Source organism: Maniola hyperantus, chromosome 15, assembly GCF_902806685.2.
Source record: "Maniola hyperantus chromosome 15, iAphHyp1.2, whole genome shotgun sequence".
In the NCBI taxonomy this organism is placed as follows: Eukaryota; Metazoa; Arthropoda; class Insecta; order Lepidoptera; family Nymphalidae; genus Maniola; species Maniola hyperantus.
In genome coordinates this window covers 11,277,122-11,300,455 of record NC_048550.1, presented here as the reverse complement: position 1 = coordinate 11,300,455, position 23,334 = coordinate 11,277,122, and the positions used below count along the sequence as shown (strand labels likewise).

The following is a 23,334-nucleotide window of genomic DNA, read 5'->3' as shown; positions in this document are numbered from 1 at the left end:
TTTAAGATTTTTTACACCTACCTGTTATATCCCAAAGCCACCATGATCCAAACAAACTCCCAGTGTTGGGGACAATACGCAGATAAACTTTCAGCTTTTATAAAATAACGAAGGTCTGGCATACGCTGGCTCTTAGGCCATTTCATTAGATACAACTAATAGATTTGTAAACATCATTTTTTATAATTATTTTTGAAACGCGTTAGTCACGTTGACGTCTCGCGTCACTGTCGTCGCGCATTTTGTGTGCCTAAGCCTTTAATGTTTTTTGTGGTTTTTGGCTGTTTCGCAAATTTTGCCGTTCGCTTGGTTCTAATCGAGTTAGTATGCAGTGTCTAATAAACATGGCATTCGCTATTAAATTCACGTGTCATAATGCATTCGGCTCGGATGAACTTTGGAGGTCCGAACTCCGAATTTGGCATTTAAACCTCTCCTCCATGTCTCGGAGATCACAATTTATTCGTCATCATTTCAAGCCATCGCAGGCTAACTAATAGAAAAGAAAATTCCCGTGGGAACTCTTTGATTTTCCAGGACCAAAAATAGCCTATGTCCTTCCTCGGGAATCCGGATGTAAGCATTGACTTATAGGATTACTTCGTATGGACAGGGTAATTGAACAAAGAAAATGGCACCGACTCATTGGTGCTATAGCACCAATGCAACCTCAGTGACGTGTGGATTTCAAACGGGACATTCATTATTAGTATCTAAGAGGTGGTGCTGATTTATTTGGTTTCAAAACTGTGAAACATTTTGTTCGCTTTGACCATATCTTGTCATTTATATCGATGGATGTAAGCTATCCTTGTACCCAACCCAATACCCATCAAGATCGGATCCTTGGAAAGGCAGACAGACAGACATACATACACACTTGTTTTTTAACACCGCCGATGGGACTTGATTCGACAATTTGCGGAAAGAAGGATCTGACACAACGGACGGTCGTAGTGCACCAGACACCCAGGCGGTGAGGGTGAAATTGCTTACGGTGGCGCACAGTGCGGTTGTAGAAATAGGAGGGTGAAATGAGGTCAAAAAGCTCTTCAGACCACACTTCCGCATTTATCAATGTTAGTAAGGAGTGTACGCCAATGGCGAGAAAATGTAAGACCATCAGAGGTGATTGCGATCTTAATCAACAACTCACCGTTTACCCAGCACGGTCTCCTCTCAAAATGAAGAACTCTCAGGCATGCAGGTTTCCTCACAATGTTTTCCTTCACCGATAAAGCATGTTGTTATATTTAAATATTACAAACTTATCAGTTGACAGTTAACATTTTAAATATACCTAAAAGCGTAATTCTATCCAGCTAAGTGCTTTCCTAGACAAAGTAAAGTAAAAGGTTATACTAATCCGATTTCGGACCCTCCAAAATCATCCTCCAATTCGGGTCACCTTATATCTATACCGATGAATATGTTTTTCTTACAAAATTGGGGGCTGTTTCGCTACGTCGGTTACCCTGGTTCCCACGGATCTCCTCATTTCTAATTTGATGGCCGCCATCAAATTAGAAATGAGGAGATCCGTGGGAGAACCAGGGACAGCTAAACAGCCCCACAATTTTGTTTGACTGTAAGACTGACTGTTGAGTTTGACTGTAGAGAATCTCCACTTCCAAGCATAGGTCTTCCCCTCTGTGAGTAGACGTTATTATTTATGTAACTAGGTATGAGTAATGTACATTGCTATGTATTTAAAGTTCCGTGGTTTTAAATTTATGCAAGTCATAAGAAACGGCGGTCCGGTCAGAGAATGTAATTTCCCAACACAAATTAGACATTACTTACGTATTGCTCAAACTCATATCATAATATGTATCTCAAATCTCAATCGCAATGCACACGTGCATTAACCATTGCATTAAACATCCGTTGCAGGGTATATTTGTTACGTATACTATTCTAAAACACACGCCAGGTCGCTCCCAAATAATGGTCAGTACATCTACGTACAGTACACGGCAGAAAGTATTGTACATCGACCTATATCCGCTTCGCTAATTTTTTTACAGTGGAAGCACTTCTATAAAATTCACCAAAGCGAGCTCAACGTAATCCGTACAGAGTCCGCTCCGCTCGCAGTGGAAGGCGGGCAGAAAGAGGTAGCGGTTTTGTAGAGCATTGTCTCTGTTGTTTAGACCGACAAAACATCACATAGGTATGAATGACAGAAACAACGCTCTACAAAAACGCTCTCCGAAATCTCATCCTAAAGGTCAATGTACATTATTTTCTGCCGCGTACTGTACTGAGGTGTAGGTACATCTTGTTTGAATGTAAACGTTATCGGTCCAAGTTATAAAGGTAAAGCTTTTGATTGCGCACTGTGTAAAAAACACAAAATAGTGATTTCAAAATAGGAGGAGATTCTCAATTCGATGAGTATTTTTTTTCTATTAAATGTAGAGAACAAAATATTGAGAAATAATAGTATTGAGAACTTATAAGATTGGAAATATTAAGAACCTCGGAGAAATACGTGTATGTATGTAATGTATACCAATTTCTTTGAGATTTCTGGATCGATTTGTGTAATTTTTGTTTCCCATAAACACCACTCACATGGCCGGAGATTCGCACGAGGCCCAAAAATCGTCATAAGAGAAGAGTTTTAAATAGGTAAAAATACGAGTGACGTAAATGCACACACCTCTTGCGACTCTCCACTCTAGCTGATTTTATTTTATTATATTTTAGACTTTTCTCTAAGAGTGAGAAGGGTTTAGGCCATAGTCTACCACGCTGGCCTAATGCGGATCGGCAGACTTGACATACCTTTGAGAACATAGAGAACTCTCAGGCATGCAGGTTACTCACGATGTTTTCCTTCACCGTTAAACCGAGTTATATTTAATCGTTTTTAAAAACGCACATAACTTCAAAAAGTTAGAGGTGCGTGCCTGGGATCAAACCCCGACCTTCCGAAAAGAAGGCGGACGTCTTAACCACCAGGCTTTCACCGCTTTTTTTACTGTCACTTGTGATAGTCTTTATTAATTTCAGGAAGAAATAATAAAAAATTGTACTAAAATCGTCTGTGATAGAAAAACAAGCTGACAACAATTGTTTACTATTTTACTTACTTTCTCAAAAGCTTTTATCTTGGACCACATGCAATGTAAATTAAGTTTCAACATAATCCATATTCTTTTTTCTCGCCGATGCATGTAAGATGGACTCATACCTACTTGATAACATAATCGTTGGCAAAGAGAGCATTAGTAGTAGCTTAAGTGGCATTATAAAATGTTTGGAGTTCATTCACTGAATACATAATATTAAGAGGAATTTTATTTAATAGAAGGTACTATTCTTTAAGCCACACTTTCATCGCTGAAGCAGCGATATGTGAAACGTATGATTTGAAACATATAATAACACTGGACTAAGGCGACTTGTAGCTTGTAGGCTTGCAAAATTTAATACGTAATGTTTTATTTTTATTTTGTAGGACGCGTGATAAGATCGCGAATTGACGACTAGAAATTGTGAAGTTGCTACAAAACAAGGTCTGTCTATGAGATTTGCAGGGGTATTGTACTACCAGTGGCAAAAAAATTACGTAATATCGATTCGATTGTTCCTACGTTTATAGCCCCTAGTGAAAAATCACAACTTTACAGGTAAGGCTCTCAAAGTTGGTATATTTTTAAGTATTAATAAAAGCAGTTTCTATTAATTGTCAGGTTATATTTTGTTATTAGTCAAATTTTTTGTGACAAATCTTTTTGCAAATAAAGATTTGTTTATTTACCTATTATTTAATGAATTAATCAATTTATTTTTATGTGCAGTTTATTTTAATATATTAAAAACAACCGGAGATGTTTTAGTCATAATCTGTCGCTTATCGCATGACCAAAAGCCAATAATTAAAATTAATGTATAATGCACTTGTTGTTGTTAATGTATACGGCTTTTTAATTATCTCCCCGCTGAGTCAGCGTTGCCAACAACTTTACAGAATAAATTGATTATTGCTTATTATGTTCCAGATAACCCTCGAGCGAATCTTTAAATATATAAAAAGATTGACTGACTGACTGATCTATCAACGCACAGCTCAAACTACTAGACGGATCGAGCCTATCTCTATGGATCGAGCTGAAATTTGGCATGCAGATAGCTATTATGACGTAGGCATCCGCTAATAAAGGATTTTTGAAAATTCAACCCCTAAGGGGGTGAAATAGGGGTTTGAAATTTGTGTAGTCCACGCGGATGAAGTCGCGAGCATAAGCTATTTACAGCTAAAATTCTAAAGATATTACACAATATCAATAGAAATTACAGTGAAGTAAACCGATCAGTATTCTAGATCCGTAGGTAAATCATAGATCGTTTACGTCATTGTGATCAAAGCCATCAAATCGGACATGACTTCGTAAGCAAATGTAGTGAAATGCACTACTTACCTAATAACTAACCTATTCTCAATAAAGGTCTGTACTCTCAGGTTAATTTCCTACTAGTGATTTATGATGATCGCATATTAAGTCCAACCAGCCGCACGCAGCGAACGCAGTGTATTTAGTGCTTATGTTAGTATAGAATAGTAGGTACCTAGTCTCAAAAAAAACCGGCTAAGTGCGAGTCAGGCTTGCGCAGCATGGGTTCCGTACTACAGTCGTATTTTTTCGACATTTTGCACGAAAATTCAAAAATTATAATGCATATAAAAATAAATTTACGGCGAGAGGTGTGTTGCATTTAAAATGGCTAGACCCATTACAAATCCAATTTTTATGCCGTTTTTCTTACTCTTTTCAGATCAAGTTCTTAGATAGGTTTTAGGGTTAGGCCACCAGGGGAAGTTGCATTTTACATGTTTCACTTGTTATTGTTAGGTCTTTCACCTTAACCTAGATTACAACAGAGAAATGAAAGTTCAAGTTGATACTAATCTCGGGTCTTGTGCGGATGCTAATCTTTTATTACATCAGATATGATGCCATCAAAATCGGCTTAGACTGGGTAAACAACATGGAGTAACTGGGTCGTCGGCGGTAGCTCACGATGTAACCACAGCCTAAAGACTTACTTCATACAGTCGGTTGATGTAGACGTCTGTACAGAGCAATCTTGCAGGCCCACAGGGACGAGATTTTTTCTCTGTTAATTTCACAAATACTAAGATATAAAAGACAGATGAAAGTTCATGTTGATATAAATGAAAGGTCTCGTACGGATGCTAATTCTTTTTTACATTAGGTGTGATGCCATCAAAATCGGCTCAGACTGGGTAAACAACATGGAGTAACTGGGTCGTCGGCGGTAGCTCACGATGTAACCACAGCCTAAAGACTTACTTCATACAGTCGGTTGATGTAGACGTCTGTACAGAGCAATCTTGCAGGCCCACAGGGACGAGATTTTTTCTCTGTTAATTTCACAAATACTTAGATATAAAAGACAGATGAAAGTTCATGTTGTTATAAATGAAAGGTCTCGTGCGGATGCTAATTCTTTTTTAGGTTAGGTGTGATGCCATCAAAATCGGTTTAGACTGGGTAAGCAACATGGAGTAACTGGGTAGTCGGCGGTAGCTCACGATGGAACCACAGCCTTAAGTACTTCATACAGTCGGTTGATGTAGACGTCTATACAGAGCAATCTTGCAGGCTCACAGGGACGAGATTTTTTTCAATACCGTTAGTCTTGTAAACCATAATAACTTTATTGGTAAATTGAATAACTTTGTCAATCAAATCTAAATACTCTTCAATGTAAGAGTCTTCGAAACCACTTCGGAATCAATGAATAGAAACCTATAGAAACCTAGAGACAAACAAGTCACTAAATACCAAGTTAGTATTTAATTAGTTTAGTTTTTAATTGTTTTAGTTCAGAAGCATCCTTATAAATCCATATCCATTTAATATTATAAATGCAAAAGTGTGTCTGTCTATCTGTCTGCTAGCTTTTCACGGCCCATCCGTTCAACCGATTTTGGCGAAATTTGGTACACATAATTATATACCTTGCATCCCAAGGAAGGACATAGGCTACTTTTATCCCGGAAAATCAAGGAGTTCCTACGGGATTTTTAAAAACCTGCACGCGAATGAAGTCGCGTATATAAAAGGAAATGGTGACTGACTGATCTATCAACGCACAGCTCAGCGCTAGTCTATAAATTTAAAAAAAACTGAACCGTGGCCTAGTTGGTCGATCGCGCTACGGGCGCGATACCCAGGGGAGAAGCAGGTTCGAATCCTGCCGGTTCCGCAATTTTTGATCTGTCTTCTAAATATATAAAAATGAATCGCTGAATGTGTTGCTGATCGCAAATCTCGAGAACAGCTTAACCAATTTCGCTACTTCTTTTTTTATAATATTCCTTGAAATACGCGGATGGTTCTTACGGAGAGAAAAATTTAAAAAAATTCGCCGGGTCAGCTAGTATTTTATAATTATTTACTCGTAATGATTTCATTTCTTTCGCAAGTGACGAACGACCTTACATACAGTTCCATCTCAAAAGGCTTGACATTTTTTCAAGTGCCTAATTGACCATCAAATGTTTTATATGTACCTCTGCCTATTGGGAAACCGAGTGCTAATGCTGATTTGCATTCAAACCTTTGTGACATTGATTACCTTTTCTGACCTCTCGTGTCATAAACTCGAGGTGGATTATGACATCTAAATATATAAAAGGAAAAGGTGACTGACTGACTGACTGACTGACTGTTCTATCAACGCACAGCTCAAACTACTGGACGGATCGAGCTGACATTTGGCATGCAGATTGCTATTATGACGTAGGCATCCGCTAAGAACGGATTTTTGAAAATTCAACCCCTAAGGAGTGAAATAGGGGGTTAAAATTTGTGTAGTCCACGCGGACGAAGTCGCGAGCATAAGCTAGAAAAGCATAAGCATATAAAAGAAAAAGGTGACAGACTGACTGACTGATCTATCAACGCACAGCTCAAAGTACTGGACGGATCGGGCTGTTTGGCATGCAGATAGCTATTATGACATAGGCATCCTTTAAGAAAGGATTTTTGAAAATTCAACCCCTAAAGGGATGAAATCGCGATCGAAGTCGCGAGCATAAGCTAGTTTTTTCCTAAATGGATAGAATAGAATAGAATAGAATGTTTTTTTTATTCATGTAAACTTTTTACAAGTACTTATGAATAGTCAGGTAGTTTTAATTTACCACTGGTTCGGAATGCCGTTCCTACCGAGAAGAACCAGCAAGAAACTCGGCGGTTGCTCTTGAAAAATGAAATTCAACTTATTCAATTATGATTACTTATTTTAATAATTTATATATAGGTGGCATACTTTCCCTAAGGTTTTATTACTACAAAAATGTAAGTACAATTATTAGTATTGAAGCAAAAAACGTGCCCTTAAAAACCTAATAATTACATTGGCCATCAAGTTACATACTGGCAAAAGCGAGTAAACAGTTACCTACTGAGTTCAACGCGGAAATGCAGTCAGTATTTTTGATTCCACACGGGCATGATTACTACATTAAGTAGGTAATTAGACCATTAAAATTGTATTGTATTGTAACATTAAAAAAACCAAGTGCGAGTCAGGCTCGTGCAATGAGGGTTCCGTACTACAGTCGTATTTTTCGACATTTTGCACGATAATTCAAAAACTATGATGCATAAAAATAAATAAAAATCTGTTTTAGAATGTACAGGTGAAGACCTTTCATATGATACCCCACTTGATATAGTCACTCACTTCGAAAGTTGAAAATACTAATTATTAGTTCATGACCACAATTTAATTTTTTTTGTGTGATCTAACTCTAAATTCACGGTTTTCAGATTTTCCCCAAATATCAGCTATAAGATCTACCTACCTGCCAAATTTCATGATTCTAGGTCAACGGGAAGTACCCTGTAGGTTTCTTGACAGACAGACAGACAGACAGACAACAGAGTGATCCTATAAGGGTTCCGTTTTTCCTTTTGAGGTACGGAACCCTAAAAAAGACGAATTTCAAAATTTATTGTTCTCCATTATTCTAAACCAATATGAGCATAATGACGTCACAATATCGTGAGATCATTTTGCAATCATTACCTATTACAAGAGTTTGAATGTCATTCCCTTATGTATTCACCACTTCACGCTGTGCTAGGTTGCCATGATAGGCATCATAACCGCCCACTCGCTGTAGGGTGCCTAGTTGATCAGACGGTTTGTACTAAAGGGCAATTTGTTGCCTTAATCATCATGATCAACCCATCCCCGGCCCACTAGGTAAATAGCACGGGTCTCCTCTCAGGGTCATAGTATGTGAAGCTGCGCTGGCCCAGTCCGTATTGGCAGACTTCACACACCTTTGAAAACATTATGGAGAACTCTCAGGCATGCAGGTTTCCTCACGATTTTTTCCTTCACCGTTAAAGAAACTTATAACTTATTGTAAACATCCTATATACTAATATTCAGCAAATAAATTCTATTCTATTCTATAATAATATAACTCGGAAAAGTTAGAGGTGCATGCCCGGGATCGAACCCACGACTTCCCGAATAGAAGGCGGGCGTCTTAAACACTAGGCCAACACGGCTCGTGATAGTCTAGTGGTCTCATGGCAGCCTTATTAGCTCAATAATATTAGAGAAAATCGCAATCCGCACTTGGCCAGCGAGAAAGACTATGGCCAAAGCCTTCTCATTCTGAGAGGCGACCCGTCCTCAGTAGTGAGCCGGCAATATAGGTTAATCATGATGATGATTAGAGAAGTCAAGAGCTGATAAGTTGTAGCATAACGAATCTACAAAAACATGAATGAAAGATATTACTTATACTACTAAATGATACCCGCGACTTCGTCCACTTTCAGGAATCCTAAAGAGTAAAGCCTTCGATAAAGAGTAGGTATAAAATTGTACTAAAGTCTAAAATATGCGTAAAGCATACGTGAAGAAAATCTCTCAAACGGAGTCTAAACTTAGAGGTCCAGCCATTTCCTTTTGAAGGCATTGTAAGTTCTTGTAATTCACTCTCCTTTCTCTCCTCAAGTAGCTATCTATAAAGTTTATACATTAAGCAATAAAACTAAAAGCAATCAAAAACGATATTATAATAATGAAAATAATAATCGTTAAATCATCGCCATTGCATCGGCGGCTCGTCGAAGGCTGATACAAACACAACGCATGGCGCGAGCGGTAGTTACACGGTTCGTTAACAACTGCAAGACAAAAGTCGTTGAATATTTTTGAATATTTTTTTTACCAAATCCAACATGGTGTAGCCATCTCATGAGTACAAATTTTTTTGCTTCTTCTATAAGTAAAATTTTGTTTTTTAATATGATAAGTAGGAGTAAGATTAGTAAATAAATACCAAACTTAGCTCTGCCAGAGTTAGTTTGTGTACAAACATACGATTTTTTTCTTATTACTGAGTGCCTTAATGAACTACGATCAAAAACAATTGAATAGTCTAATTTTTGGATAATTAGTAGTTTTACTTTAACTTTAAATTAAAAGGTATACTATGATATTATCCATCTTAATTAAGTTTTTCTTGATTGATGAAGCCGATAACTTTGTAACATACTTATTAAATTTTTAAGTCCTGGTGAATATCGTCATTTCTTATGTACCAGGGTGTTAATACATAAAGATAATATATAAATGAGATAGTATTAAGGGATTAAATATGAATGAATAGCGCAAGCGTAGTAAGCACGAATTTTTTTGACACCACCTACTGTTATGCAATCCGGTTCTTGTTCTTCTTCTCGGTAGGAAAGGCATTCCGAACCAGTGGTAGATGCATCCGACTATTCGAAAGTACTTGTAATAGTTTATTTGAATAAAAAAGATTTTTATTTTATATTTATTTTTATTCTTGGCCATTGATCCTTTGTATTATAGCTTCTTGCAGGAGCTCCGTCACGCGTTGTGTGCGTTTCAAGCTTTAAGGCGCCACTTGCATAATGGATCATTGTGCGAGCGACTGAGTGGCCTATGTGAAGTTTTCGTACGCTCACAGTCGCAACTTGCGAAAATATTTCGTTATTTTAGAATGTGACGGTACATTCCTCGGGCTACGGTATGATTTTTTTTAAATTCTTCTATAATTGATGTACTTACATATCTGAATATAATATAAAAGGAAAAGGTGATTGACGGACTGACTGACTGATTGACTGACTGATCTATCGACGTACGTCGCACAAGTCCTATTGGACGGATTGAATGGAAATTTTAAACTTACAAATCTGAATATATAAAAGGAAAAGGTGATTGACGGACTGACTGACTGACTGATTGACTGAACGATCTATCGACGTACGTCGCTCAACTCAAACTATTGGACGGATTGGGTGGAAATTTGACATGCAGATTGCAGATAGCTATTATGACGTAAGCATTCGCTAAGAAAGGATTTTTGAAAATTCAACCCTCAACCCCTAAGAGCGATCACGCACTCATCCGATCCGAATCCGTGAAAATACGGATATAAAACACATCTAGTTATAATCTAGTAGTAATATAGTTCTAAGCTGTGGTAGCCCAGTGGTTACGACGTCCGCCTTCCAATCGGAGGTCGGGGGTTCGATCCTGGGCACGCACCTCTAACTTTTCGGAGTTACGTGCGTTTTAAAGTAATTAAAATATCACTTGCTTTAACGGTGAAGGAAAACATCGTGAGGAAACCTGCATGCCTGAGAGTTCTCCATAATGTTCTCCAAGGTGTGTGAAGTCTGCCAATCCGCACTTGGCCAGCGTGGTAGACTATGGCCAAAATCCTTCTCACTCTGAGAGGAGACCCGTGCTCTGTAGTGAGCCGGCGATGGGTTGATCATGATGAATATAGTTCTGGATACTTCGGAATGTATTTTCATAGACTCGGATCGGATGAGTGCGTAACCGCCCTTAGCCTTAGGGGGTAAAAGAGGGGTTTGAAATTTTTGTAGTCCACGCGTACGAAGTCGCAGGTATGAGCTAACTTCCCAAAAAAAAATTATAATGATCTCGTAACATGGTCTTACAAAAGCAAACTCATGAGAAAAACAGTAGAAAGCTACCGTATTCAAATCAGCTCGCGGAGATAACATCAGCCGGGAATCGAACCGACACAATGGGCCGATAACTTCCGCCGATCCGTCGATCCTATCTCTTGTGTAATGACTGCGAAATCGGTCAGAGATTGTGGCTAATTCTGTTGTACACATCTCTACAGTAATTTAAATTGAGACGCATAATTATAATTCTAAAGTTATTAAAAAAACAAACAAACGCACACGCACTTACACATGCATGTAGTTACACTTACACATGCATGTAGTTACACTTACACATGTATGCAGGTTAGTTTAGTGTAAGTAGGTAAAGTACGTGACAGGTCGAGATGGCAATCGGGGAGGGAACGCCCTGCACACCCGCACAGCTCCCGCGTTAACCCTGTACGGGCGAGCGCGGGTGACGTGCGGGTGTGCGGGGCCTCCCACTGCCTCATAGCCCGATTGCCATCTCAATTACTTACTTATAGAACGCGGCCGAAAGTAATGTACTTATAGCGTTATCCCTGTCGTTGAGACCGACAAAACGTCATATAGGTATGAGTGACAGAGACAACGCTCTATAAAGCAGAAATGTCATTCTAAAGGCCGATGTAAGTACCTACATTAAAGCAATTACCTACCATCAACCCATCACCGACCCACTACTGAGAACGGGTCTCTCCTCGCTCTCAGAATGAGAAGGGTTTAGGCCTTAGTCTACCACGCCGGCCAAGTGCTCATTAGCAGACTTCACATACCTTCCTGAGGATATTATGGAGAAGACTCAGCCATGCAGGTTTGTTGTTTCCCTTGACGATGATTTTCTTCACCTCGTGATATTTAATTAAAACACCCATAGCCCCATATAATTAAATGGTGCGTGCCTAGGATCGAACCCGGACCTCCCGAATAGAAGTCTGACGTGTTAACCACAAGGCTATCGCCGCACGTAAATAAAACTTGGTTAAGCATCAAAACGTCCTACATAGCAAATTCACTGTCATGGGAAAACACTAAAATTTTATTTTGGGGTGGGATTTGAATCCCCTGGCCTTACGTCCTATTCCAACAACGTGCATCGAGGCTTGTGCTCCAAATATTTGAAGCACAAAAAAGCAGAGACAGCAATCGGGGAGGAAACGTCCCGCACACCCGCACAGCCCCCGCGCTAAACCGGTGCGGGCGAGCGCGAGTCACGTGCGGGTGTGTAGGGTGCCCCCCCCCCCCCCCCCCCCCTCCGCCTTATTTCCTGATTGCTATTTCGCGGGCTATAGGTACGTTCAATAAAAATGGTTAATTGAAATATGAGTAAATTACCTACCTAACCTTCAGGGTCTCTTTTTACACAAACTTGTATGAAACCCTATTTAATTAACAACGGTAAATCGGACAGACTAATTAAAAACTTAATGCTAGGTACTCACGCGTCTAGCGGAAACCAATTCGGGCGCGGTCTTAGTGGCTGTAGCGCAGCGGGCACGGGCTCCGGGCGGAATTCCTTCAGCACACGCTTCACCGCTCGAGCGCTGAACGCTAGTATCGCGACCATCGCAAGCACACAGGCACCGCCGAACACTGCCCAGAGAGCCTGTTATTTGAAAAAGTGTCATCAGTTAAGTTCTTTTGACATTCGTCAGTCTATTGGAGATGCCATCGAAAAAAAATAACTTACTTGGAATTGGAAACCTGGTACTGGCATTGAAGTTTTTGGTACTGAAGGATCTGAAACAATATTATAACATAACTGTTTTATCCCTTTGTGGATTGAATTTTCAAAAATCCTTTCTTAGCGGATGTCTACGTTATACTTACTCGTAGTACCGATGATAACGAAACCGAAACAAGCAGCTTCAAACCGATGACGATTAATCGTCATCGGTAAAAATAGTACAACCCGTAAGCGGTAGTGTTTCCTGCTTGTCTCACGCAGCCTCGTTCATCTACCAAGCTGACACGCGCCTCTAATTTCACATCTAGTACGATATTCCATGTGGGCCCATCAACCCCCCGCTTCCCGTCCTGCTCGGTTATTGATAGTACCTAACTTATATTGCAGTGTTTTAGGTAGGTATGATAACGAAACCGAGCGTCAAACCGATAACATTGACTACCATGCTCGGACGATTAATTTTAGAAAAAAATACTACAAACCGTAAGCGGTAGTATTTCCTGCTGGTCCCACGCAGCCTCGTTCATCTACCAAGCTGACACGCGCTTCTAATTTCACATCTAGTACGATACTCCGTGTAGGCCCATCTACGCCGTGCCCGCTCCGCCCTCCGCTCCGCTCGGTTATTGGTAGCAGCCTCCACTGTAAAGTTTCAGGTACAACAACGAAGCCGAGAGCGTCAAATTGACGTGTGACTATGTGAGGGTACCATGCTCGGCCGTGGTGTGCGTTCGGTCTAACTATTTCTTTGCCTATGCTGTGAACAAAATATAACAAAGCCTTAATAATGGTATGTTTCCACTTGATTTTTATGAAATTGCCACATAGACACAAAATACCTTCTTATTTTGTTACACAGCTTAATAATGCTTGTAAGTAGGTACACGTAAATAGTTGGCAATTTTATAATTTTGAATAATCTCAATAAGATGCCGATTGGCAACCCTACATATAAGAGGATGGACACTGGATAGTAAATAATAATATGTTACGTGATTACTTTAGGTTTATTTTGTAGGTATCTTTAAGTAGGTAGGCAATAACTTGTTTTGCGATAGACTTCAAAAGAGACAAAATTCAATTTACGTAAAGAAATTTCGCGGCTTGAATATAAATTATAAAATATTTTCTTCTTATTTGAATATACTCATTTTAGTAGCGTGGGTTCTACTTGTCTATAAAAATCAATACTTACATATAGCTCTTATGAAATCTATAGAACGCACTTTGACTTTGGTCAGACTTAAGTTTGAGTTAAAACGAGACAGATTTATATGAGAGATATAGCTCTGTCTCGTTTTAACTCTGACTTAAGTCTAAGTAAAGTTAGATTGCGCTCTATAGATCTCACCCTTAGCTTCATATTGTTAAGTAGGTACCTACCTAAATGAAAAGAGTAAAAAAGTAAAAGGTCCCAAAACGGGTTCTTACATAGAGGCCCTTATCGAGTTTAACTTTGTAATTAAGTAAATAAGGGTTCCTTGTTTTTGTACGGAACACCAGAGTACGTTTATTTGAGCGTCAAGGCTCTAGACTAATATTCCAAGTTAACGTTAACTATTATTAACCTGTCATTTAGTTTGTCTTGAAAGTTAGACATAGGTAAACGTCGTGATGACATATCCACATAATTTTGGTAGTTTTCCGTACAGCTAACGTTAACTTACAAGTTAACGTTAACTGTATGTATTTTAACCGTAAAGTAACTTTAGAGCTGCCTCCAGTATTAGCCAACATAAACGAAAAATTTCTCCAAAATATGATTCCGTTATTATTAACGTTTTATAAGACCCGCAAATTGCTATTGCGCTGGAAACATATCTCATTAACACCTGAACATTGAACCCCCGAACACTGGGTGTTCCCGTGACCCAGTCGCTGGGGGGAGGATGCGTAAAGGCATTTCCCAGCTATAAAAAATCCTAGAGTAGAGACCGCGCGTAAGCAAGCGTAATGTGGGACGCCCTCCAGCACGATGGACCGACGAAATAGAGGCCGGCGGGAAGTGGCTGGATGAGGATTGGGTGTGGTGGTGCTCTTTACGGAAGGTCTATGTCCAACAGTGGATGTCCACCAGCTGATGATGATGATAATTAGCATAGATGAGTAAAGTACCTGATAAGATAATACTGCTTCCTCAATCTCGGAGGCAGTCTAAGTGGTTCTGACGGGACGGGGAGGGACCAGCTGACGTTCACGAACAGATCTCCATGGATGGACATGATCTTGGCGGACACTGCAGGCACGGGCAGGCGCGCCGCGTGCGCACACGAGCATATGCCTGCTACGCATTCTGTGAACAAACTGTGGATTGAATCGTTGATACCCTTTTAGTGAGTTTTTAGTACATTTTAGCCATCTCGCTAAACTGTAAGTCTGCGGCCCAGTTAGGAGTGGGTGTGTAAAACAACTTTTAACATTTACAAGAAATTGGAATTGGCATGGCCGCCCCGCAGGACGCACCCGCTCCCACCTGGGCCGCAGATTACATTTGAATTTTAACAGTCAATCAGCAAGGAGTAATGAAACACAGGAAGGAAGGAGTACAATAAAATGGGTTTTAAAATTCCAATAAAATTTTATAAAGTGAGACGTACTCTAGAGAGAATCCTGACAATCATTCTCAAGTTTGACATGTATCCAGAGGGAATCCTGAGAACTACACTCACCTTCAAGTTTGACATGCTATTCCGCATAGGAGTGCCCATCCCCGGGACTGGCGATTAGCATGATCCAGTAGGCACAGCCTGGCCTGACCGCGCAACCATCTGTGGTTGGACTAGGGTGTGCCGGGATCAAACTCCAGAGGGAATCCTAAGAACTACACTCACCGTCAAGTTTAACATGCAGTTCCGCATAGGAGTGCCCATCCCCGGGACTGACGATCAGCATGATCTAGTAGGCACAGCCGGGCCTGACCGCGCAACCATCTGTGGCTGGACTAGGGTGTGCCGGGATCAAACTCCAGAGGGAATCCTGAGAACTACACTCACCTTCAAGTTTGACATGCCATGCCGCATAGGAGTGCCCATCCCCGGGACTGACGATCAGCATGATCTAGTAGGCACAGCCGGGCCTGACCGGGCAACCATCTGTGGCTGGACTAGGGTGTGCCGGGATCAAACTCCAGAGGGAATCCTGAGAACTACACTCACCTTCAAGTTTGACATGCCATGCCGCATAGGAGTGCCCATCCCCGGGACTGGCGATTAGCATGATCTAGTAGGTACAGCCTGGCCTGATCGCGCAACCATCTGTGGTTGGACTAGGGTGTGCCGGGATCAAACTCCAGAGGGAATCCTGAGAACTACACTCACCTTCAAGTTTGACATGCAATTCCGCATAGGAGTGCCCATCCCCGGGACTGGCGATCAGCATGATCCAGTAGGCACAGCCTGGCCTGACCGCGCAACCATCGGTAGCTGGACTAGGGCGTGCCGGGATCAAACTCCAGAGGGAATCCTGAGAAACACCGTCATTAATTACTCTTTTTAATTAATAGACTATAGTGCTTGGCTGCAATCAAACCTGGTGGCAAGTGATGATGCAGACTTAAGAGGCAGGTACCCATGATTTGAAGGTACCCATATTAAAATTGGAGGAAAAAAATGATGCTAGAAGAGCGTTCGATATCCTAGCGGTTCGAATTAGAAATGAGGAGGCAAATAGTTTCGTACGTATCCGTGGAATTTCGACTACGCACGGGTACAGACCTTAGTGATGCCTTGCAATAGGTACTTTATCTGTTATGGGCAAAGTGTTGAGTGAGGCCATTAGGTGGGTACTAAGAAGGGGCGGAAGAGGCAGGCCGCCTTAGAACTCTGGTCTACTTCAAAGGGGTACCTACTTCAAATCTCATTAGTTCTTTAGCTGATTACCAATTTAGCCAAAACACCTAGGTATGATCAGCAGGTATGTAAAATCCAACTTTGAATTGCAGTCTACAATATTATAGTAGCGGAGAAAATTTTAACTCAAGGTCATGATCGTATGATGATGATCCAAGAATTATATCTATGGACGGCGCCCCCTTCGACCACACTCATGAAAATCTTGTCTCTTATGACAGAGGGATATAGAGTTCATTAAATTTTAGGCAGCAGCTCTGTGCGAGCTAAATTTCACTAAGTATAGCTGTAGCCTCGTAACAAGAGTCGCTATTGTCCGTCCGAAACGTTTAAGTGCGGAAACCAGCCCAGAGAGAGAAGAAGAAGAAGAAGAAGAGTCGCTATTTATTTACATGTCTTTGTTCAGGATCCTTTTGTACCTAGAAGTATTCTATGTCATGTGGAGCATATAATATACTAGCTTAAGCTCACGACTTCGTCCGCGTGGACTACCTATTTCACCCCCTTAGGGGTTTAATTTTCAAAAATGCTTTCTTAGCGGATGTCTACGTCATAACAGCTATCTGCATGCCAAATTTCAGACGGATCTGTCCAGTAGTTTGAGCTGTGCGTTGATAGATCAGCCAGTCACCTTTTCCTTTTATATATTTAGATTTTCCATGATTTGGAATCTCTCTACAGTGCGTTTTTTCTGAAATTATTGCGCCAAATTCTTAAGCCAAGCGAGATCTACTTTGACGGATTTTTAAACACGGCGTAAACAATCTGTCAAGAATTTGCTTTCAGGAAAATTAAATTCAAGCTTCTACTCTACTGTGTACGTTCCATATTACACATATACTTACACGTCTTTTCATTGTAAATTCTTTCTTTACACTACACGTCTTTTCATTGTAAATTCTATATTTTTGTGAGGAAAAATATATTATGTAGATAGAAATAAAAAAATTCTTCTCGAAAATGATTGAAATTCCTGTAGTAGTTAGGTACTACTTACGTTTCAAATTTTCTCTAAAATGTGTATACCTATTATATATGTATTTGTTCCTTTCTATTTCAGTAGGTATATTGTATCAAGTATATATCTACATAAACAATAGATAATAATTATATGAGAACAGCTATTATAATATCTATATCAAAAGCAGCAAAGCGCCGAAATAAATCTTGCAAGACTCAAGATTGAAGATACCAAGATAAATTTAGATTTAAGCCTCGACCATTTCGATTTTAGGTAAATAGGTAGGTATTACAGTTTCCACGTTTATCTCGAAACCTTCGTCGACCCAAAGTGTAAGTAACAAATTAAAATAAATACATAACGTAATTAAACGTATCAAATTGCAAACTCATTTTGTACTGAAATCCTAGAGTCTGGGGTTTCAGTAAAATGAGTACAAGAGAGAAAGAGAGAATGAGTCTACTGGGGCATACGAGATATAGGGAAACCTTCTTAGGGCATTTGTGCGCTTATCCGTGATTTTACGGATTCGTGAAAACAATACGAAACGAAAGTAGGTAAGTATTTGTATGACGGCCACTTCGAAAAATCACGGATACGAACCGAGTACGGATGTACTGACTGAAACTGTTTGAGTGCACAAACGCCCTTAGGGACCATTAGGTCTTTTTTTGTGAAAACAATTTTGGCATAAACGATTTTTTGGTCAATCGTGAGTTATCCATAATAATAAACAAAACTACTTAAATATTATTTTTATTACTGATCGACTCCATTTCAATGATGATTTCATTTTATGGGAAGAAAAAAATCGGGAAAGCGGCAGTTGGTATTTAGGTAAGTAAAAGTTTAAAAGTTTAAAACTAGTTTATACGAGTTAAAACTAGTAATGTAACAGTGGCGTTCAGTCAGAACCAGTTTTTACTGCTTGAATCTGATTTAGATTAATAAAAAAGGTTACCTACTTACCCCTGGAATGTTGGTCTCATAACAAAAGTTCTGTATACGACAGTCTAATGTATTGGTTTCGCTGTGGACCTCCAGTGAATACGCCTGCACTGTGTGTCCTGAAACAATTCATTTTCTTTACATGCCCTTTATATACAGCACAGGTAGCGTCGGGAAAAAGAGTTATGATCTTGAACTTGCGCAGTAGATGATATATACCGATTTATTTGGTGATGAATTGATGTAATGATTGATTCCCCAGATTAGTCTTGGAAGGTAGGCAAAAGAGTTTCAGGTCGCCAAAGATGCAAATGGTTGGACTATAAGAAATATCAGAAAGCTCTCGGCACGTCGTTATCATTAAAACTAACGACTTCTGTTCAACGACTTTTTCTTAACTATGAAATATCAAAATATTCAATATCTAAATATATAATAGTAAAGGGTGACTGACTGACTGACTGATCTATCAACGCACAGCTCAAACTACTGGACGGATCGGGCTGAAATTTGGCATGCAGATAGCTATTATGACGTAGGCATCCGCTAAGAAAGGATTTTTGAAAATTCAACCCCTAAGGGGGTGAAATAGGGGTTTGAAATTTGTGAAGTCCACGCGGACGAAGTCGCGAGCATAAGCTAGTTTTACATAGATTCTCTCCTTGTAACTACTCTGTAACATTTGGCAACGCCGCGCTGCCGCCGCGCGAACCACACCATCAGTCCACACATACTCTTTGGTTCACAAGCACGTGTCTCGGTCTCGAGTCGTGTGTTTGGGTTCACAGTGTAATGTCACTTTACAGAAATATATTTGGTATGTAGAACAAAAGTTGTAGTTGTAGTTTTCGGAAAAGGAAAACATCGCGAGGAAAACTGCCACAATGTTCTCGGTGGTGCGTGAAGTCTACCAATCCGCACTTGGCCAGTGTGCTGGAATATTGGTCTTTCCATTCTGAGAGGAAACCCGTCCTCAGTAGTGAGCCGGCGATGAGCTGATGAAGTATTATAAGTAATTAGAATGGGTTGTTCAACTTCGTATTATTATGAATTAATTATTTATACCTACATATAAAGGACATAGTTCTTTTCACTCTCAATGATTGGACAAGAGATCCCTTTTCGGGATAAGTCTGCCTCCATACATTTATTTACTTTGTAACTTTTACATCTTATAAGTATCTTACTTTCCAAATACAATAAAGGGAATAGACAAACAAAAAGAAAGGCTTTTTTGTGTTTAATAACTTTTTTCTAGGTAGGTACCTAGGTAAGGATACCGTCCTTGACCGAAATCACACCTGACGGTACGTGAGATTGAATTCTGATGTTAAGCAAACGAACTCGATCTTTTTCTATACACCATGGTATCGGAACACTGGTTCAGGAACCACCACCACCACCACCACTTGGCCACGGCTGAAGCCTCTTACCAGATCAGACCTGAGTCAGTTTAGATAATATGTAGGTATAAATATCCAAAGTTACTACCACGTGACATGTCACAGAATTTATCGCGAACCTCTCACTTACAACCACAGCCTCTTTTCGCGAGCACAAAGGTTTTTATAATGTGGCCAAAGACGCAGCAATTTTGAGTACGTTTTGGCCCCTCCTTAATCCTTATGATGGCGCCCCTGTTTAAACTACACGTGGCCGAAGTCGATGGCAAGAAGAGCTACAGTGCGCGGAAAAAAGTAATGTACCTTTAGAAGGAGATAGCAAATTTGTAGAGCACTGTCTCTGTCGTTGAGACCAACAAAACGTCATATGGCCCCTCCTTAATCCTTATGATGGCGCCCCTGTTTAAACTACACGTGGCCGAAGTCGATGGCAAGAAGAGCTACAGTGCGCGGAAAAAAGTAATGTACCTTTAGAAGGAGATAGCAAATTTGTAGAGCACTGTTTCTGTCGTTGAGACCAACAAAACGTCATATAGGTATGAGTGACAGAGACAACGCTCTACACAGCCCAAATAAATATCATTCTAAAGTCCGATGTATGTAGGTACATTACTTTCGGCCGCGTTTGTAAGTAAGTAGTAATATTATGTCACTCTTACTTACCTGAAGGTGGGTCCCAAGAGACATTGAAGGAAAGTTCATGGTCGGCACCAATAAGGGGTAAAGGTGTCGCTTTGACACCTGTGGGCTGTTCGGCTAACTGCACTGTGTTGACTGTCGGTTGATCTGTTGGTTGATCAGGCGGTTCTCCCTAGAACAATTGAGGTTTCAATCAGTACCCCTATTATAAATGTGTTTGTTTGTTGGTTTATTGGTTTGTTGGTTTACTGGTTTGTCCTTCAAACACGTCGCAACGGTGCAACGGATTGACTTTTTTGCACGGGTATAGATAAAGACCTGGAGAGTGACATAGGCTACTTTTTATCCCGGATAATAATCAAACAGTTCCCACGGGGTTTTTAAAAAACCTAATTCCACACGAACGAAGTCGCGGGCATCAGCTAGTTAATAATAACCCTAACCTATGGTAGGTTAGCCTATCAATGACAAAGTTAAAATAATTTTTTTTTACAAAAAAATAAAAACCGACTTCAATACCTAGCCACAAACACTAAAAATTAAAAAATAATTTAATTTATAATTATTAAGGGAAAGAGGTTGCGATCCGCGCTCCAAAGGTTGTCCATCGCCATTCAGCGTGGCAATAGTGCCAGCTTAATGGGCACCTTTGGCCCAGGGGCAACCAGGGGCGGACTTTCTGATGACGTTTAATTTATCTAGTAATGCCCGCGACTATATCGGCGTGGATTCAGACTTGTTTGGAAACTAAAATTTTCCGGAACAAAAAATCGCCTAAATCTCTGTACCTTTAAAATTGGTTAAATGGACCGGCCGGCCGTTGGATTAATCTTTTGATGGGTTGATCCGCCATATTGGTAGCCACTGCACTCCACTCCGCCATATAATTACACAAAGCCCGGCTGATTTTAAGGTTCGAGTTGCTTTAAGCCTGTTACAGACAGATAATTGAATCTGGATTACTTTTAATTAAATGAAAATTTAATTAAAAGTCCTCGTTACCATTATGCTGATAGGTCAAGTAAATACGATGTGACTTTTGAAGGTCTATGTCTACATATTTTACTAATTATTAATATTCTACAAAAGCGACGTTGGTCTTCTATTCGGCCGGCCGGGGGTTTTTTTTTTATTTAACCGTGTTTCCTCCGATATTGAGGTCGGAATCTTTGTCTATCCCACAAGGTTTTACTCAATTTTATATATAGTTTTTAGACAAAATAGACAACACATTGACCATTTTACCGAAGTAAGTTATTATATTATTAGAACTAGCTTATGCTCGCGACTTCGTCCGCTACACAAATTTCAAACTCCTATTTCACCCCCTTAGGGGTTGAAGTTTCAAAAATCCTTACTTAGCGGATGGCTACGTCATAATAGCTATCTGCATGCCAAATTTCAGCCCGATCTGTCCAGTAGTTTGAGCTATGCTTTGATAGATCAGTCAGTCAGTCAGTCAGTCAGTCACCTTTTTCTTATATAAAAGGAAAAGGTGACTGACTGACTGACTGATCTATCAACTCGCGTTTGAAAAATTCAGGTCGAGTGTACAAAATAATAGGTATGCAAAGGGCTCATAAAGGGGTTACTGCCAGAGGATTATGTGGGAGATAGTCTTGTTCTACCGTGAGACCCTAAAATAACAGGGAATATTTATGTTTAAAGAATGTTCTGTTTAGTTTGACCTTAAATACAGCATAGGTTTGTTTCGCCCCGAAGGTAGTTAGTTAAAGCTATTTAATATTGAGATTCATTCAAAAACTTTTTCAAGCAAAAATAAACAAGGCAAAATTTTAACCTAACCTGGAATGGGTATGGCAGTTTTAATAAAACCCATAACCCTTTGGTTTCTACACGGCATCGTACCGGAAAGCTAAATTGCTTGGCGGCAAAGCTTTGCCGGTAGCCTATCCACGGCCGAAGTCTCCCACCAGACCAGACCAGAGAAAATTTAGAAATTTTGAAATTCCAAATTTCTTCTGTTGGGAATCGAGCCCGGGACCTCCCACTAATACGATCCAGCCAGGGAGGTCGTCAAAAACATGTTTTTAATTAAATGTTTCGTCAGTGCATACTCACGGTTCTTGGCAGTTGGCATTATATTAACAATAATTCTTAGTGAGATATATACAACGATATTGTTACCTACCTGTATGTCACTAAGGAAAATGTCTGGAAATATAAATAGGTCATTTTTATCGATTAAAATTCGTAGGTAAATGAAAAACATTTTCTTAAGCAGTTTTTGTTCTAAGAAAGATGATTATCGCTAAGGATATTCAATCTCAAAATGGTATTGTATTACGCCTTATTATGTTTTTTTATCTACCTTTATTATGTTTTTTATAAGTCCCACAAATTGCTATTGCGCTGGAACCATGTCTAATTAACATCGAAATGACGTCAGTTTGACGTCAGCCGAAATAAAAATATACCATCAGCTCGAAACTTCACTTTCTTTTCTTCTTGAGAACTTTAAGTGCTGACGTCACTAAAATGGCGGCCACGCGCATTAGCAATTTGCAGGACTAATACGCTATAAAATAACGAGGGTAGCTTTTATATAATTTACATGAAAGAAAAAGTGTGAAAAAGGTAATAAGTTAGGCCAGGGACACATCAAGTGAAACTGCGTGAGCGGGAAAACGCGCGCGTTTTGTCTTAGAATTTAAATATCAGTATCAATAGACCTAAATACCTATCTACTATTTTAATGAAGAAACATAAATTATACTATTTTAGCTTAGTTTTAAATAGAATCACTGTAGATAACACCCGTGATTTCATCCGCGTGGCGTTAGGTTTTTCATTGATCCTGGGGAAACTCTTTGATTTTCCGGGATAA

At 39.8% G+C, this 23,334-nt stretch overlaps 1 protein-coding gene across 1 annotated transcript in view; it reads right to left on the bottom strand.

Annotated features, from left to right (window-relative positions):
• The window catches only part of LOC117989056 (uncharacterized), a 102,023-nt gene that overhangs the window by 74,763 nt on the left and 3,926 nt on the right, over nt 1–23,334 (bottom strand). The window contains exons 2-8 of the mRNA XM_069503610.1: nt 20,511–20,658; nt 18,466–18,563; nt 16,005–16,149; nt 14,803–14,980; nt 13,170–13,444; nt 12,691–12,740; nt 12,443–12,606 (exon numbers count right to left, since the gene is read on the bottom strand). Coding sequence (XP_069359711.1) covers nt 12,443–12,606; nt 12,691–12,740; nt 13,170–13,444; nt 14,803–14,980; nt 16,005–16,149; nt 18,466–18,563; nt 20,511–20,658 — 1,058 coding nt within the window. The remainder of the gene's footprint in view (nt 1–12,442; nt 12,607–12,690; nt 12,741–13,169; nt 13,445–14,802; nt 14,981–16,004; nt 16,150–18,465; nt 18,564–20,510; nt 20,659–23,334) is intronic.